General features: G+C 43.2%; 8 protein-coding genes across 8 annotated transcripts; 4 read left to right on the plus strand and 4 right to left on the minus strand.

Moving 5' to 3' along the window:
- Positions 1–2,050: 2,050 nt before the first annotated feature.
- EAE98_009994 (uncharacterized protein) lies at positions 2,051–2,326 on the minus strand (the record flags this gene model as incomplete). The annotated part of the gene is made up of 1 exon (XM_038957615.1): positions 2,051–2,326. One exon carries the CDS (start codon positions 2,324–2,326, stop codon positions 2,051–2,053), a length of 276 nt encoding a protein of 91 aa, XP_038806078.1.
- Positions 2,327–4,775: 2,449 nt separating this feature from the next.
- On the plus strand, positions 4,776–6,403 carry EAE98_009995 (uncharacterized protein; the record flags this gene model as incomplete). The annotated part of the gene is made up of 7 exons (XM_038957616.1): positions 4,776–4,894; positions 4,957–5,141; positions 5,178–5,322; positions 5,386–5,464; positions 5,488–5,644; positions 5,708–6,126; positions 6,176–6,403. 7 exons carry the CDS (start codon positions 4,776–4,778, stop codon positions 6,401–6,403), a joined length of 1,332 nt encoding a protein of 443 aa, XP_038806079.1.
- Positions 6,404–7,356: 953 nt separating this feature from the next.
- On the plus strand, positions 7,357–7,587 carry EAE98_009996 (uncharacterized protein; the record flags this gene model as incomplete). Its single annotated transcript, XM_038957617.1, is given in 2 exon segments — positions 7,357–7,466; positions 7,479–7,587. The coding sequence occupies 2 exon segments, from the start codon at positions 7,357–7,359 to the stop codon at positions 7,585–7,587; spliced, it is 219 nt and encodes a 72-aa protein (XP_038806080.1).
- Positions 7,588–8,876: 1,289 nt separating this feature from the next.
- On the minus strand, positions 8,877–10,001 carry EAE98_009997 (uncharacterized protein; the record flags this gene model as incomplete). Its single annotated transcript, XM_038957618.1, has 1 exon — positions 8,877–10,001. The coding sequence occupies one exon, from the start codon at positions 9,999–10,001 to the stop codon at positions 8,877–8,879; it is 1,125 nt and encodes a 374-aa protein (XP_038806081.1).
- Positions 10,002–11,014: 1,013 nt separating this feature from the next.
- Positions 11,015–11,587, minus strand: EAE98_009998 (uncharacterized protein; the record flags this gene model as incomplete). Its single annotated transcript, XM_038957619.1, has 2 exons — positions 11,015–11,227; positions 11,342–11,587. The coding sequence occupies 2 exons, from the start codon at positions 11,585–11,587 to the stop codon at positions 11,015–11,017; spliced, it is 459 nt and encodes a 152-aa protein (XP_038806082.1).
- A 774-nt stretch (positions 11,588–12,361) lies between these two features.
- On the plus strand, positions 12,362–12,935 carry EAE98_009999 (uncharacterized protein; the record flags this gene model as incomplete). Its single annotated transcript, XM_038957620.1, has 3 exons — positions 12,362–12,426; positions 12,517–12,593; positions 12,691–12,935. The coding sequence occupies 3 exons, from the start codon at positions 12,362–12,364 to the stop codon at positions 12,933–12,935; spliced, it is 387 nt and encodes a 128-aa protein (XP_038806083.1).
- A 596-nt stretch (positions 12,936–13,531) lies between these two features.
- Positions 13,532–15,171, minus strand: EAE98_010000 (uncharacterized protein; the record flags this gene model as incomplete). Its single annotated transcript, XM_038957621.1, has 3 exons — positions 13,532–14,007; positions 14,072–14,993; positions 15,046–15,171. 3 exons carry the CDS (start codon positions 15,169–15,171, stop codon positions 13,532–13,534), a joined length of 1,524 nt encoding a protein of 507 aa, XP_038806084.1.
- Positions 15,172–15,743: 572 nt separating this feature from the next.
- Positions 15,744–17,913, plus strand: EAE98_010001 (uncharacterized protein; the record flags this gene model as incomplete). Its single annotated transcript, XM_038957622.1, has 9 exons — positions 15,744–15,930; positions 15,982–16,340; positions 16,395–16,493; positions 16,542–16,656; positions 16,706–16,958; positions 17,009–17,132; positions 17,188–17,303; positions 17,350–17,506; positions 17,554–17,913. 9 exons carry the CDS (start codon positions 15,744–15,746, stop codon positions 17,911–17,913), a joined length of 1,770 nt encoding a protein of 589 aa, XP_038806085.1.
- Positions 17,914–17,937: the final 24 nt, after the last annotated feature.

Consider the following 17,937-nt stretch of genomic DNA (forward strand, 5'->3'; position numbering starts at 1 on the left):
CTCTACTAGCCATTCTAGTCTAGCTAGCCTTTTTCATATATATCTAGATATCTACCTGAATAGATATCTAAATAAAAACTCACTCAATCTCTATATAATCTCTCGTTCCTTTTTCTTTATATATATACAAATATATAAGCAAATACATATTACATACAGTACTACTCCAATACTAATACTCAACTCTAATACTCAATTCCAGTATTCAATTCTAATACTCAACTCTAATACTCAACTCCAATACTCAACTCCAATACTCAACTCCAATACTCAACTCCAATACTCAACTCCAATACTCAACTCCAATACTCAACTCCAATACCAACACCCAACCTATATACCTACCTACCAACTCAGTATCCTCTCTCCTCACCATACAACTCCCTCTTCCACTCCCTCACCATATAACTCTCCCACTCCCTCTCCAAAGATCACGAGAATCTAGAACAACCTACCTACCTACCTACCTACCTACCTACCTACCTACCTACCTACCTACCTACCTACCTACCTACCTACCTACCTACCTACCTCCCTATCTATCTATCTACCTACCCTACCTACCTACCTTCCTACCTACCTACCTACCTACCTACCTTCCTACCTTCCTACCTACCTACCTACCTACCTACCTACCTACCTACCTACCTACCTAATAAACCAATAAACAAGTAAATACAAAACAATACAACAAAAATACTAACCATCCTAAATAAACCTATATCCACCTACCTACCTCCCTTCCTACATATTCAATTTCTCCCCTCCCCTTTTTTCCTTTTCCCTAACTATACTATCTATTTATCTATCCATTCATTATTCAATTCAATCCAATCCCAAAACTACAAGTAAACCCAATTGTACAGTTTCAATATAATCTTATAATATAGTTAATAGATAGATATATGGAAGGTATAAATACATACCTCCCTCCCTCCCTTCATAAATACATACCCATATATATATATATCCTCTCTCAAAGTCCGAATTCGTATCATCCATCTATCGTTTATTTACATAGCTAGCTAATAAGTAAATAAGTAAGTAAGTAAGTACTTAGTGAGATGAATGGAATGAGAAACTTATATACATATATACATACTTACATATATGTATATACGTACATACATACATACATACTCACCCACTCAATCTCTATTTGACATTTTCAAAAGAAAAAAAGAAAAAAAGTCAATTTCCACGAACAAATCCTCATCTCACCCAAAAGAAATTGATTCCTTGAGTATACATGTTATACACATTGTGAGATTTAATATTTCTCGATGAAGAGGCTTCCTTTTTATTTCACTTCACTAGATTCTCAATATACCCACTTACCTGTACATATACAATTCATTCCTCAGAACTCACATGCACATTCAAATTTCACATATTCGAAGTTATTAGTTTCGACACTTCCTAGTAATCAATATAATACACTTTCCATACCTCATGCCTCCCTCCAAGCAACACCACACCACCAGTCAAAGTACTAAGATTCTCCAGAATCCCAAACACAAAGCAAACACCAACATACACCTCATCTCATTCATAGTTGTGTACTTTCGTCAAGTGCTCAACCATTTTGAACGGCGTAGCGAACTGCGGTGGTTCAGTTTCTTCCTCGTCGCCTTCGTTCGTCATTTCACAATTTGGACGACTCAACTTCCCACTCCCCTGTAGCCTCAATTCTTTGGCAACAGTTCTTTTCAAGAAACTCAGTCGACTATGATAGTCTGTGCTCAAGTGGATATCAAGCTCACGGAGACGCCAGGATTTCTCCTTCTTCTCCACAGTAGCTGTATCGTCTAACAGACATAGGTGGCACCGGTGGCTCGATCCAGAATTATTTGTGACAATTTTCAAATACTGTGGCTTCGGTCTCGGTCTCGGTCTGACTCGTCTGTAGTTTCTTCCCTGGTAAGTATATGGTGCCTTCTCCAGCCTTTATGAAAGTGGATAACTGGGAGATCCGATCTTTGAGTTGGGATCTCTCCCATTCGTTTTCCGGCTCCTCAGGCTGAATGATTATATTATCGGGCAGACCTTTCTAGGCTTCGGGCATCTCTCTTGGATCACTTTCAATCTCTTGTTCCGTAACATCTATTTCTTGGGTTGGATCTTCATCCACTTCGAGGTGTCTCACCATATCGATCAACCGTTCTCCCGATGGTGTCAGGTTCATTGCATCGTCGGCCTGGTCGATAATTTTCTGGATATGCTGGGGTCTCTTGCCATGATTATCCTGGGTGGCCAATTCCTGTGCCTCTTTGGTCCCCTCGAGTTGTTTAGTCTCGATGATAGCCGTCCTCTGGAAGGAAAACATAGTGAAGTGATGAAAAAACCCTAGAGCTGAGAGCGTTGATTGTAATCGTGGGTTCAATGCAGACTCTTTATAACAACATTTTCGAAAAGATAATCACTCTTGGTTGTTTGTAGTAAAACTGGATTGATATTTACAGCATCAATCTGTGATATATAAATATTTTGCAAAGGTGTAGTGATTTAATCATTAAGAATTTGTATTTAAAGAGCCTGTGTTGAAAAGCTAAAAGTCGGTTAGCACAAAGGTAGCATCCAAATGATATCGAGTTGTTTTGATTAATAAGAATATAAAAGTTCTCTCAGGATCAAATCTCGATTTTCCATATGGATCGCGATATCCTTTGACAAACCAGAAAAATATTCGCACAGCAAGACCTAAAAGAATTGCATTAGTGGCAGTACTACACATGTCTCCAATATAGAGAAATGGACTTGCCTCGATTGCCCGGTTACACATAGAACTCCACATCACTCCATCTTAATGTCTCGTCAATGAGGATGCCCTTCTCTTTGTTTGCCTCATATTTAGGGCGTACGGTTATACTGCCTGGGCGTTATCTCCTTTGATTCCCAATATTACTGATGTAATGTCTTTGTCGGCCATATCGATGTTATCGTATGTATATATATATATATATATTAGCAATACCGAGAGCGTGTGTTGCCAACTCTCATGCTTCTCCAGTCCCCTCGAGCTATCTCGTCTCAACGATGGTCATCCTCGGGAAAACCAAATAATTGAAGCATTGGAAAAAGCCCAGTGTCGACAGCATGACTTTTTTTGATTGTCGATCGAAGACAGGTTCTGGTAGCCATTTTCTTCAAGATAAGATCAGTCAATTCACTCTTTCTTGGTTGTTTGTAGAAAGATCGGAGTTGTTTGAATCCAGAAGATTAATAATTCATTTACCTTTGGTAAAATAAAAAGTCTTGTTGGTGTGTGTGTAAAGGTTGAAGAAACAAATGAGGAAGGAGGGGCGGAAGAGGGGCAATCTCGACCCCACCACTTATGCTAGTGAGAGCTCGGACCCAAAACGATAAGCGCACAGGCGCACCGCATACTTTTTAATACACGGGCAAAATGTAAACCTCCAAAACTGTCTTGTCTGAGGTCTACCTGAACGTCCAAAATGAAAACTTCAAAACGAATGCGAAAATGTGATAACTGAGGGATTCGAACCCTCGCTCTTTCGAACCAGTAAGATAGATGAATCAGGTCAGCCTGAAACTGGCGCCATAACCACTCGGCCAAGTTACCGCTTTCGTCGATGTGGTTTCGCATTGATTTGGTGTATATATAGCCATGTTTCAATAGTTGAAATCGTTAATACAACTTTTAACCTCCGGACGACTTTTCGGGTCTAAAATTTTGGGACTCATTTCTTCTCGGAAAACATTATGGTATCCATCTCTAGCTGGCATTCCATTCTCCATATAAGAATCTGTTTTCAATAATCCGAAGAAGAATACAGATTGTAAATCTATATCTGAAGGTTAGAAAAGCCATTTTCCCCTAGTTTGGAAAACTCAATACCCTCCAGCACTCCGAGTTTGCTCACTACCTACTGCCACATCACATCTAAACCACTATAATATCACCGCATACCTATACATAAATTCGCACAAATACGAATAAACCATACAAATTCAAGTGAATGCACACATACAACAACAACAACAACAACAACAACAACAACAACAACAACAACAACAACAACAACAACAACAACAATACCACAAATCAATAGACCCAATAATTGCTGACTGTATTTCCAAAACAACAACTTGGGATAACATGTTACCAACCAAGCGTCAGCCAACACCCCCAATTCGAATCCCCCATGTTCTTCTAAACTCCCATTCCATCTCAAAGTCCAACCCCTCATTCACACCATCTAATCTAAACAATCCCATCACAACCATCTAAAATAACCCTCCCTCAGAGTCAACATGCCCTGGCCATTCTCTCCCAACCATCCTGAAAAAGCCCCGGAATATGCAAATGAGAAAGAATAAGCCTACATAATAATCGGAGGTATGTTTTCCTCTCCTCTCCTCTCCTTTCTCTCCTCGCCCCCCTAACTCCCACCTTTAACTTCATTCCCCACAGGCGGAACCTCCGGGTGCGTTCTCGCTTCCCATCTCAGCAGCTCCAGTACCCATAAGATTCTCCTCCTCGAACGTGGTCCTGCAAATGATACCTATCTCTCGTATCCCGCTTCTTTCCTCTAATATCTATGACCCCTCCCCAGACGCTAAATCCTGGGTTTGTTCTCCTATGAAATACTATAATGATCGGGAATCTTTAGTTTTCCGAGCCGAAGTACTAGGTGGGTAGTAGAGTTAATAATGAAGTATATACTCGTGGAACAAAAGGAGATTACGAGGGATGGAAGGCGATGGGATGTGAAGGATGGGGATGAAAAGATGTAAAGCCTTATTTTTAGAGAATGGAAAAAGTTGTAGGAGAAGATATTGAGGAGACGAAAGAGCGCGGGAGGGGAACGCAGGGACAGTGGGTTATGAAATCTTTTGGGTATGAGGAGTGGGGATGGAGATGTTTGAGAGTGTGAGAAACATATTCTTGTTTTGCCTGGGAGAGTAACTTGCTAACTATATCTATCATGATAGGTCTACTGATGCAGCTGAAAAAATGGGATTCTCTCGAATTCCAGATACTAATGTGGAAGATGTATCGGTCGATGGATTAGCTATGATATACAGTACAGTTACTGAAGATAGAAAACGAAATTCCACTTTCCATTCTTTTCTTCCGAGAGAAATTGCTCTTGAGCGAGAAAACCATTTGACCATGTGTACTAACACTACTGTAAATCGAATTTAATTTTCAGACGACAATGGAATTCCTCGTGCGAATAAAGTTGTCTTTGGAAGCACTGATCCAACATCTACGAAGACTTTCGAGGCCAAGGTAAAAAAAAAAAAAGTAATTATTTGCTCTGGTGCGCTAGGTTCGCCGCAAGTGTTGATGTTGAGGTGAGCTAGGATTTTGTCTCAAAGCCTAAGTAATGGATTCTGATCTAACGTTGATATCTTCAGCGGCATTGGTCCTCGTCAACATCTCGAAGAACACAATATCAAAGTCATCCACGACCTACCCGAGGTGGGTTCCAATTTCGTATGTACTCTCAACATCCCCAGGACAAAAGACTCACCATTATTAACCATAACCCTCAGAACGATCGTCCAAGTATCCCTGTGGCATGGGAAATCCCAATTTCAAAATCCATCTTCCAAGTCGCCGTATCCCCCTTAAAAGCCATTCTCGAATTCGTCGAATATCTTCTCTTTGGAACCGGTATCATGAGTTTACCATCTCAAACACTCAGTTTCTTCATCCGATCTTAATCTCTCAATAAAGATGCCAGCGGACCACACATCAAAGATTCCTCACCCCAGAATATCGAAGCTATTCCCACAGAAACATCTCCTCTTCATCCCTCAAAATCCCAAAATCTAGTCCCGGATATCGAATTAGTACCACTCGCCGTAAGCGCCATGGAAGATATGAAAGAACACCAATCGACATTTTCCAAAATGGGAATCTTTTGCACCCTCGCTGTAATCTGCAATTCCCTATCTCGCGGCAGCGTACGACTTAGATCCTCACCCGCGCATGCCTTTCCCGCCGTCGATTTCGGCATCTTTTCCAATCCAAGCGATATGATCCTCGCCCGACGCGCCGTCCATCTCGCCCTTGCCTTCGGCAAAACCATGCTCTCTGCCGGATTTCCTCTCCTCCGTCCCGTCACCTTCTCATCCGAGTCCCAAGATCTCGATGTCGAGAATGGAAATCATGAAATAATGGATAAGTTCTTACGTCACAGAGTACGAAATACGTTCCACTATTCATCGACATGTCGCATGGGTTCTGAAAGCCGATGAAAATGCTCCTGGGGTGGTAGATAACGAATTGCGTGTCCATGGGGTGAAAGGTGTGAGAATTGCAGATGCAAGTGTTTTCCGTAAGATTGTGAGTCATCATACGATGGCTCCTGCGGCAATGGTTGCGACAAGATCTGCCGGTTTCGTGGTGGATGCGCAGAAGAATAGTTAAGATTGAGTGGGGAGGTTTTATTCATGCAAAGGATCAACGATCTGGTCTTGAGAGAATAGAGTGTATCACGATCTAGATGTGTTTCAAGAGGATTTGTAGAAGTAATATGAGGTCATTTTTAAGATATCAGATCGCGATTATGCATTTGCGACAAGCGCATTCCTGACAAAGTTCGATCGTGGCTGTAAGGTTCGATGGTGGTGGTAGCTCGATGTCATCTTGCGTCTTGGATCTTTTATCTCTGAGTCATCATCATCGTTGAATCATCGATGATCGTTCAAAAGAATCTTCCCACTCAGTATGCACAGTTGTAACTTGTATCCACATTGCAAGTACACATATCCACTCTCTCTGCAGTGCTTGAAAAAGAAGCTCCACACAACCATCTCGGCGCATAGACTCAAAGAGGTGATGAACTACGCTGACATAAGAACAACTGATTTCGGGAAGCAACCGTAGACATTGTTCCGTGAGGCTCAATTAGAATCTAGATAGCTGATGTTCTCCATCAAAGCCCTACAGCCATGGCACTCAACAAGATCAACATCGCGCCCCGAGCTTCGGATAATTCCGATTTCTATCAATATCGTCAATCTCAACAGGTCAGCCAAAAGAAAGCAACGGTGAGACCGCGACACCCAGTCTAGTCCATCCATCTTCAATACCCTATCTCGCCGTCTTCAAAATCATGACCCCCGTGTTCCAGAACCGTTACCATCAAATGTAGTACAACCATAGGCTATTTCTGACAGCATTTGATCCTCCCTTACCAGCTTCTGCCTACAACACACAGCCTATTATTTCGGTGAACCGGTACACAGCAAGACCCTTCAACCTAGTTACACCGAGTTCACGCTACTCCCCTTCCCAATGCCCACATCATAAGGCGAGATAGATAGGCGTTGGAGATACTAGGATGAAGGATGAAGCGGAGACGCAAACATACTCTCCGTATGCATGGAGGGTACGATACTAAGAGTGCTGGACGAACTGGTGTGGGTGGAGAGACTGCTCTTCCATTTCCATCTCCCAATGAACTTCTTCCACCTCAGAATTCCAAGGGGTAAGTATCCAGAGTATACTGTGCACATCCAAATCCATCCTACCAAGCCTTTCCATCCAACCCAGCTGAAGATCCCACACTCGTAGCACCACCCGCCGAACCCGCAACTCGGGTCCGATAAGCCCCTTTGGAAAACGATTTTCCGGGCCGATGATCAAATCACAAATTCGCAATTCGTACGATCGGTACGATTCTCAAAAAACTCAATTCGGATCGAAAAAGTATTATGGGGGCAGAGTATAAATGTTCCGTTGAAGAATTTTGCACGCGGGATGTTGGGGGTGTTCGCCGGGGAAGTTTTGTTGGGGGTGCCGAGTGATGGATGAAATCAAGCACGGATTTTCAAGCGAGGACTGAGGTGCACGTGAATGGTTGCGCTCCCCCCGAGTGTTTGATCGTGGCAGGTGATTCAGCTCAATTTCTTAAAACGCCTTCAGAATTTAAATTAGCAATCCAATTTGAGATATTGCTGTCAAGTAACAATCAAAACACATGCACAGCATAACAGGTGACACCAATTCCCAATAATAATATTTCGCCACCCCCAGATCCGCATTCGAAAGAGAGGACATGTGAAAATACTACTCGACAAGCGAATTAAATCCCAACTCATCTTCTGGCCGACGCCTCTACCTGTCTAGATCTCATCTCATAATATCCCACGCTTTTGCTCTCGGATCCCTCGCTTTCGTTTTAGCCTTATCATCAGATACCTAGTCCGCATCCGCATATGCAACTGCAAAAATGCCTACCCCTATCCTTTCCCAGAAGTTATAACACATCCCCAACCTATCACTCATCCCCTTTCAAAAACATATCAAAAACACTCAACCCATACTCAAGACAAGCATCCGATAGACTATCCTCCTATCATCTCAGTACCCACGCCCCGCAATCTCTCACGAGGTTGACTCGGGTCCAGCATGCTGCAGCTTTGTTTCCACCACCACCGAATCTCTTCTTGGCTCTCCTCACTCATTGGTCTTTGACTTCAAAGTGGCAAGTAAGCCCAGTCTTTCCGACAGGCACCATTGTATCACTTGTCCCAATTCCCTTACCCCGCATTCGATAGCGCTGACTGCAGCTGCTATGTATGTACGTAGATTGTCTGTTTGCGTGTTTGTGCTGGTGGATGGGGGTCGCCAGTCGTAATAGTAACCGGCAACGATACCGTGGCTAGGTTTTAAACAAAGAAAAAATTGGAGAGATTAAAAAGATCATATTCGAAGTCGACAGCACATGAATACATTGCATTGAAGAGGTAGATATATGTGTAAATTATGTATTTGTAAAGATTTTAAAGGCAAATTTCCACAACGCCTAGCTGAGGATATACTTCATAATAAGTGATACAGGGATAAGAAAACTCGTAATACATGTAACAATTGAGAAAGGACTCAAACCCAAAGTTTACGGAATAAAGTCAGGCGGTGACATTTGTTTCCAAGGCCAGTGAATCTCGCGCATAACATCAAAAGAACAACCCATTCTCCCTGAATCCTCCCAAGCTCCTCTTCTTGCCTGTTTACCCTCATCTCCTGCTGGCCAAATTTGTTTTGCTTTGCCCCATAACCTTACACCTGATTGTCCGTCCACCCAGCGATCAATGTCGTATTTGAAGAAGAAGAAATGATCGAGCATAGGTAGACGTGGTGCTGGCTGTTGAACAAACATATCTTCTTTCTCTTCACCCTCCAGATAAGATAATCTACCATCAACTGATAGAGTACCAAACCATGCCTCACTTAATTCTTGTAGAACTTCTCCAGGAGATCCAGTAGACACCTTTAGCATTCTTTGAGGGAAGCCATTACCGTTAGGAAGTGCGCAGCCTGTGTTGATATCCAATTCCTTCTTGACGTGAGACAGGTAACCATTCTTTCCGCCCGCTTCTTCCAACGCTTTAATGTTTGATCGGACCAAGTTATGCCAATGATCGTTTGATCCGCCTCTAAGTCTCCAGTAGAGTAGTCTTGCAAAACCACTGTGCCCATACCCGTCGTAATTACCCCATGGGTCTTCCCCGAGACTCATATGTAGTTTTATTCTCTTTAGGTTTGGCCATCGTGCTAGATCCTTCAATTGGTATTCGAATGGAACAAGCGAAGGACTGTCTTCGGATAATTCAGACTTCCTACGGAAAGCTGAACGACCTAATATATCTATCTTGAGTTCGACCGAGGTAGCCATCGAGGCTATCGAACCTGGCAGTCTGCCGAGTATAGGGTGATCGATGTATGTTCGAGGAAGAATACCATCGAGAATGAGTGAGTTCTGCTCCCAGAAGACAACTTTAGCTTCATGGTAAATTTGACGACAGGTTCGTAAAAAGGAGAGGCGTATGGTTTCGCCGTGAGATTTGGAGCGGATGGTATATGGGGGCTTTCCAGCTGCTGAATATTCTTCTTGAGGGTAATCGGGGTCATTGACCACGCTTTCGGATAGATACACACTTCTGGAGTGGGATGATAGAACATATCCGTATATTTGATCGCGAATCTCTCTTGGGAGAGTATCTAAAAATGTACGAGCCATTGTGACGTTGATTCACCAAGGTGAGGGAGGGATAAAGAGTTGTTTGGATTAACAGACAATATATAATGGTGCAACCGAAAGTAGTAGATATATAAATGTGGAAGATATTTTCAATGGTCTTCTTTGCGTGTAGCGGTGTAAATATGTAAAGTGTACAAGATGGAGTGGTATGAGGATTCAAAGGTCTGGTGATACAGGATACTTATATAGTAGTGGTCCAAGTGTTGTTAGATGCTGTCGGAGAGTGTTGTTAGATCGACAGATATGCTTGCATGACCCTCTGGGATTCCAGGATCTCTAGAAGGAAAGGTTGTCAAGGGTATGGTGGGATTCCCGGATAAAGCCTTGTCTGTGGAAGAAGCAAAATCGTTGGTAAATGTCAAAATAATGTGGTGCCAGGGGGAAAGCTCGCTCACATCATTCTATGTCAGCCCACCGTACAAGGTTCTCCAAATCGGAATAGAGTCTTTTTTTTCTTTCTGAATGTAGGGTCCACTAGGTTCTTGGAGAAATGTGAGTAGGGTCCTCTAACTTTCTGCAAAGACAACTCTTTTTATACAAGAACGCTTTGGAGTAGACAAGTGTTACGTCTCGGCGATGTCCAACAGTTGGATGAAAACTTCGGAGATGTAACGATCAAATTCTCGTGGGGCTCAGACTCGTTAGAGTGAAATAGATTACAGAGGAAATTCAATGGTAATTCATCTTGGTATCTCATTGGTATCTCCATACTAAATATAGATTAGTGACATGTTCTGCCCCGAATTCCAAGGCGATTAGATGCACTTACAACCGTAATGATTTGAATATACGCCGACATGTCTTTCCCATGAAAACACATCGGCTTTTAAAGGAGGAGTACATAGTACCTAGGGAGCTTTTCTAAATTTCCTCCATATTCCTTGTAATTTTCCCCAGATTTCTTCCACCGCTCCTCAAGAATGTACTTTGATGATTAGAAATCATTCATGTATCTACCATTCATGTGGCACAATATCGTCACCTGCACTCGTTCAATCGCCCCCTTCTCTACCACTGGGACTACGTGATCGGCTTCTGGCTCTACCTTTGGCAGGTGCCCGACCTCCTCTACCCTTTCCTCCTGGTGGCGGTCTAACAAATGCAAAGTCCACCTCAACAGTCTGTTCCAGCAACTTGGTATTATGCGCACCGTCAATAGCGGCCCTTGCCTCGTCCAATGTTGGGTATTCGATCAATGCGTAGCCCTAGTTGCAGACATTCTGTGTTAGCTGTCCGAAATTGTCTTACAAATCCCCAAGGCGAGAATGCTAAATTGATCCGAGAGCTTCCATGCAAAAGACGTAATTGTTTGAGCTCACCTTGACGTATCCAGTTCTTCTGTCGAGGTTCAAATGAAGATTCTTGATCTCTCCAAAGTCTGCGAATTTGTCATTCAAGTCCTCCTCACTAGCTTCTTCATGTACATTGGTGACGATGATGATCCAGCCTTCGATAGATCGTACCGCTGTCGCATTTGAATGAGTTGTCATCGAGGCATTCTTGGTGTCATTTCGTTGCTCTTGTGGTGATGAAGGCGCATCGACATCCATTTCGGTATCGGCCATGATGATGATGTTTTGAAAAGGGATACGGGTTATCGTCGAGGAAGAGTGCGACGTTGAGAGATCGTGGTAAGGTTGACGGGTTGAGGGTTGAGGGTTGACGGGTGGTGGGATGATTTGTAGGTTGAGGTTGTTTTGTTTGGAATGTTTGGAAATTAAAGTTCGCGAGATCCGATTTCCTCAACCTCAACGCTATCAGGAATGCCTATCATGTTTGATAATTCATCACCTCACCACCCATTGCAAATGTTGAATAATTGAATACACAACGACGACGACTTAATTAAATTAATTAAATTCATTAAAATTTTATGTTATATTTACTCAATCAAAAGCTACCTACACTCATCACAAAACAATCTCTATTGCTATACATGATTATATATTTCTCCTCTATCTTTCCTTTCTCTAATCTTGTTGTCGTTTGCGGTCAAGATATAAGGTAAGATCTTGCATCTCAACCAAAGTCTACTCGACATTGAACGAAGGCATGAATTTACCTCATTGTCCTGTACATGTTCGTCATAGCTAGTGTGCTTGCTGTCGCCTCAATACGTCGACTTCCACCGAACCATGGAACATCACGATAAAGACATGGATTCGACAGCAATGTCAGGCATTATGTTTAAGTGGCTCGTCGCATTGCTATACATCAATGTAACCTTCGCTGAGCTCAAAGGTTTGGGCACTTTTTAGGACAACGAATAATCTCCCCGGCTGATTATCCTTATTCCACATGCGGTCGCTCAACAACATCCACAAGACGATGAACGTGTGATGCATCACTCCGAACTTCCTGCAGCCATCAACTTACCCACGACACCAGCCGACAGAATCCTGACGTTTGAACCGACACTTCTGCTCTAAGGGAAAAAGAGAAAAGACATAAACACTGACTGCCCAATACCTACTGCGTGCTGATCCAAATCCAGTTCTATCCACCTTCATCGAAAGCATGAAACGCAACGATCTGAGCCATCTGAAGAGATTCGATCAGTGAAAAACGTGCGTCAAAACAAGACACCAGCCAGGCATGACGTGGAAATGGGACAACATCTCGAATGCTTTAACGCCCGCATCAAAATGAATGTGGTGCCAACACTCAGTACCTATTTCGGCGTTAAAATGTGAATATCACGGCGTTAAGAGTTCCACCAGTCCGCTATTTTCTGCGGGGCTGCGCACAACGTACTATCCACTCAGAATCACTGCCCAGCTACCAGCCACGAACTTATTAATGAAAGCACTTCCAAGGTTCTTTCAAATCATCCAAAGTCGTGGAACCAAAAGAAATGGCAAAATGTTTCTCACGACATGTGCAGGATTTGAACCTACGAGGCCGAAACCATAAGATAACCGAATCATTCATTCAAGTCTTACCCATTAACCACTCTGGCAACATGCCCAGTCAAAGATTGTGTACGGTGTATGAAGATATTCTTCCAGCAACCAATATATATCACACTGCACCACGGGTGGAATGTTGCGGCCTGGAAAGAACAATCAAGTGAGCCGGCATTGATGCCGCGAGCTTCTACTCGATGCCTTAATCAAAATAGCGCGTTCTGGGCCAAGTTCATGAGACGAGCACAACACCATGACATGAGAACTGACAAGATTTTTGTGAAGGGATGGACACCAGGCATTGTGAGAAGCAAAAGTAGGCTGACATTCATGGTAACACGCGCCAACATATCTCATTCACCAGATACGTGTCACAAAGGATGGTAAATAGATAATATATGGTGACCCATTGCGCGGAAGAGAACCTCTGAATTTACGAAGTGGTCCTTGAGCTCGATGACCTTGATAGGTGAGCGGTCTGTACCGCACGATGTTAAATGCAACGCCTATCCTTTTCAATGCGCCTACCACCCTCGCCAACCATTGTTTCTGACCAGGAAAATTGAAGGCCAGTTCAGCAGACTCCAAATCTCAGATAAGAATTCATTTACTCTCGCCTGGACGAGCATATGTCACTACCCATGGCTTCACTAAGACTACCTTTGTCTCCGGCTCCTCGGCTGAGTATCTGACTAATGCACCCGAAAGAGCGTACGCAATAGTCCAGCCATTTGGCACAGCATACTTCTTGCAATCATCCTCCCTACGAACTTCAGATTGTACGTCTATCTCGTCATCGTTAAGCACGTTTCCTGGTAGAGGAACCTCGCAGCGGTACACATCTTTGTAATACCTCAGCTTGATGGTAAACTTGAGGGCGTTCATACAAAGTGTCTGCCAGCGACCCATGAGCTGATCTGTCTCATTCTGGGGGTGTTTTAGTAAGGGGTCTAAAAGCCACATCAATTCTTTAGCGACGCGGATGCAAGGGCTTGGTAGACGACTTGGGTCGACGGGTTGCAATAGTTTCGCACATTTCATTGTTACGGTTCTCCATTCGGCGATTTCGTCGTGTTTGTCTAGAGGTTTCAGTACTCAAAATATATCTATTCAGAATGAAGGTGGATGGTGAGCGCAAAATACCTGGGTAGTCCTGATTGAGCATTGTCTCGAAATTTCTCAGCCCAAGCTGCATATCCAAGCTCTCATCCATATGTTCAAGTCCAAAGAAAGGTTTGAGCAGCAGAGATTGATCCAAGTGGCCGAACACGAAAGCTCTCACTGCATTTTGTAATTCAAATTGTTCAAGACCAAGACTGAAAAGATTGGAAAGATAATTTTCGGCAATCTGTAAGGTCGGATTTCGACGTACTGGATGGACTCGCCTCATTGTATAGAACCTGTGAATGATGCGATGGATTTCTTCTCGTAGCCATTTAAATTCTTCGCAAATAACTATTTCGTTGATCTCCATTGGTGCATTTGATTTTTGAATGATTTCTCGAAATCTCATGGCTTTTTGTTTATGATATTCAATTTCTTCCTCGAGTGCTTCAAGCTTCTGTGGCAAGTCTACACAATTGGATGTCAAACGGTTCTGATTATTGGATGTTGTGAGCTCGTTACTCAGGGTGAGATTCTGTCTCTTTTGTATTTCGAAGTTTTCCAACAGATTTTGATGTTTTTGAGCTTGAGATTTCTGATCCATGACCACTGTGTTGTATTTATGCTCAAGTTTGTGAAGCTCGTCCTCTTTGGCTTGAAGTAAGCTTTTCGTACTGTCTAGATCTTCGAGAGTCTTCTCAGCAGCTGCTTCGCAAGATTTTCTCTGGTTGAAGCAGACGCTGATATCGTGCTGTAGCTTCTCGCATCTGGTGTTGAGTTCATTGTTTTCGCGAGTGAAATTTTCAAGCTGCTGCGAGAAAGCCTGGTTCTGAATTCTAGCCTGGTCTCTTTCTTGAAATAGACTATCCATTTTCTGTTTCAAGAGATTGATTTCAGTAGCAAGCTGTGTAAGGTCGTTGGTGTTGTGAAAGGTGACAGTCTTCCCTGCTGTTTTCCTCGGCTATGACAATTAATAATCTTGGTCTGGGACAGTGGCTAGATTGTTTACTTACGAAAAGTCCATCATACAATCGACGAAAATAACAAGGCCGCCTCCTGATCCCATCATAATCTGTGGGTTCTTCTGTTTCTCGTCTGACGTGCAAATATGGATCGTCAAAAGGAAGTTGAGATTCCATGTTCTCCATCATCGAGTTGGTATTTAGCTCCTTGTATTAAATTGCGGAGTTCCGTGACTGCGGTTTGTAGTTCGTACCAAAGATATGCTCCTGCGAACGCGATATGAATCCGAGTTGTGGAAGACTACTTGTAAGCTAAGAACACGGCGCAGAAGGCCAACAGAGTGCATTGTCTCACATTTCTATTCTTCCATATCATTCTCAGAGCACCAAGAAGGTGAATCCCATCTTCTAGATGTGCCATCGAATTTTTTAACAATTGTAGACTTGGCTGGAAGCTGCACCAGTCCAGCCAGCACACGTTGACGGAGTGAGTTATGGAGCAGAGATTTCATGATCAAAGAATCTGTGAGATTTGGAAGTTTGGAAGATTCTATTACGTTCGTCGCTGAATCTACTTTAGTAAGTTGCAGAATGTACCAACACACTAACAAAGAATTTATCTTAGACATGATATCCATAAATAGAGGTTTCATCGCAGTATGATATCTTTTCTGTTTCTAACAGCAGTACACTGTGTATCTTCATATCAACAGCTTAGTACCGCAGTCCTTCTTGCGACACTTGTCACCATGGTCAACAAAATAAAGCAAGATAAGCCAACCAGTGGAACTTTGACACCCCCTAGAGATCAAAACACTTACAAATCGGATGAGCAAATAATTATCGCAATGGACTTTGGAACGACGTATAGCGGCGTTGCATTTGCATTTCTTCCAAGTGAGAACCCTATGGTTCATAGTGTGGATGTGTGGCCAGGTAAGGCTTCTGATGTACTGCTCTCTTTGAAATTTCTAACCCAACTCAAAGGGCTTCTCTGCAAACAACCGAAAACCCCTACGATCATAAGCTATCATAGAAATGGCGGAGGCTTCGCCTGGGGAGCTCAGAAACATAACGAACACCCGATACACGGAATCAAACTACTACTTGATCCTACACAGGAAATGCCATCTTATGCTTCCGCGTCGACTTTCAGAGGCGACCTCAATCGCTCGGGCAAGCCAGCCGTTGAAGTGGCAGCTGATTTTATGCGAGCCATTTACAAACACGCTATGGAAAGAATCGTGGCTGGTTGGCCTGAGGATTACATTCAAGATTGTGACAAGAAATTTGTCCTTTCCGTGCCCGCTGTCTGGTCAGACAGGGCGAAAGACTTAACTTTGCAGGTTGGTATCTTCCGTGTACATGCGTTGGTAGGCTGACTGGTATTCTTCATACAGGCAGCTAGGAATGCGGGGCTTTATCAAGTGACTCTCGTCAAAGAGCCGGAAGCAGCAGCATTATATGCGCTAACCGAATTCAAAGACACGTCGCTATCGGTATGACTACACTCTTCCTTATAGGTCACCGACTAACATCTCTTCTAGATCGGTGATGCAATCGTGATTTGCGATGCTGGTGGTGGTACAGTGGATCTCATATCATATGAGATCGTTAAATTGGATCCCAGGTTAGAGTTGAAAGAGCTCGTACCTGGTACTGGTAAGTCTTATTCTCGGCTAGTATGAACATTGGGCTGAACCGCATTGAGGCTGTATGGCAGGCTCATTGAATCTCAACAAAAGGTTTGAGGAAGTCCTCAAAGAACTGGTGGGGGAAGCTCAGTTTCACGATCCCAAGAATGCTAAGGTTTTCGCGGATGCCTTGGTGCAATTCGAGTCTTCTGTCAAGCGAAGCTTCGATGGTGACCTTCCCGGTGACGAGCATATATTCAATTTTTTCATGGGAAATCTCACAGACGGCGAAAAGATAGGCCTTGAGAACAATCATTGGAATTTGAAATGGTGAGGCTGTCTTCAGTCAGCAAATATCAACAGAGCTAATACGTTAACAGTTATGACTTAAAACTCATATTTGACCCTATAATTGCAGATATCATAGTCAAGGTCAACAAGCAGGTGCAGGATGTTATAGCCAAGAGACTCTTGGAGAACCATCCAAAGGCGAAAACTATCAAGGTTATAAAGATAAACTACCTTGACGTTTCTTGAAATTTTCAATAACCCTTTCTAGGCAATCATACTTGTAGGCGGTTTTGGTTGTTCGGGGTACCTCAAATCTCGACTTGTTCAAGAGCACCCAACTATCCAACTTATCCAGCCGCATGATGCTTGGTCCGCAATCGTCAAGTAAGCTCTCTAAGTGCAAGGAAGAAAGTTGCTGATATGCTGTAAGGGGTGCTGTCCTGACTCAGCTTCCGCAAAAAGTCATGGTAGTTTCAACACAGGCGACACGGCACTATGGTGTCACAGGTAGTCATATCTATCATGACATAGAAGATAAAGGCTATCCCAAGTTCATGGATGAATACGGAAAGTGGAGAACACGACGTGTAAGACAGAACAACTTCTCGCTCTGATTGCCTACTCACAAAACTAGATTACTTGGTACATACAGCGCGGAGACAATCTCCAACGACCACAGAAGATCCATTTCTCGTTTTATCGAACTATTCACAGCATTTCGGATGACAATCTTATATTCAGGGAACATCTTGAACATTGTGAACTTGACAGTGCGCCTATCCGCCCCGATCCGACGGTCGCAGTAAATTGTAGCCTGAAAGTTGATCTGAGAAGCGTGGATCCAACGACGTTCAGGGAGAAAACTGACAGGTTTGGAAACCCGTGCTGGGATGTTCATTACAAGTTGGTAGTGACAATCAACTCCGCTATCATGATGTTTTCACTTGAGTACAAGGGCAAAAACATGGGTAGTGTTAAAGCGAAGTATTCCTGAATTCCAAGTCAGAGGCTACTCAAA

Source organism: Botrytis deweyae (assembly GCF_014898535.1).
Source record: "Botrytis deweyae strain B1 chromosome Unknown BDEW_032, whole genome shotgun sequence".
NCBI lineage: Eukaryota > Fungi > Ascomycota > Leotiomycetes > Helotiales > Sclerotiniaceae > Botrytis > Botrytis deweyae.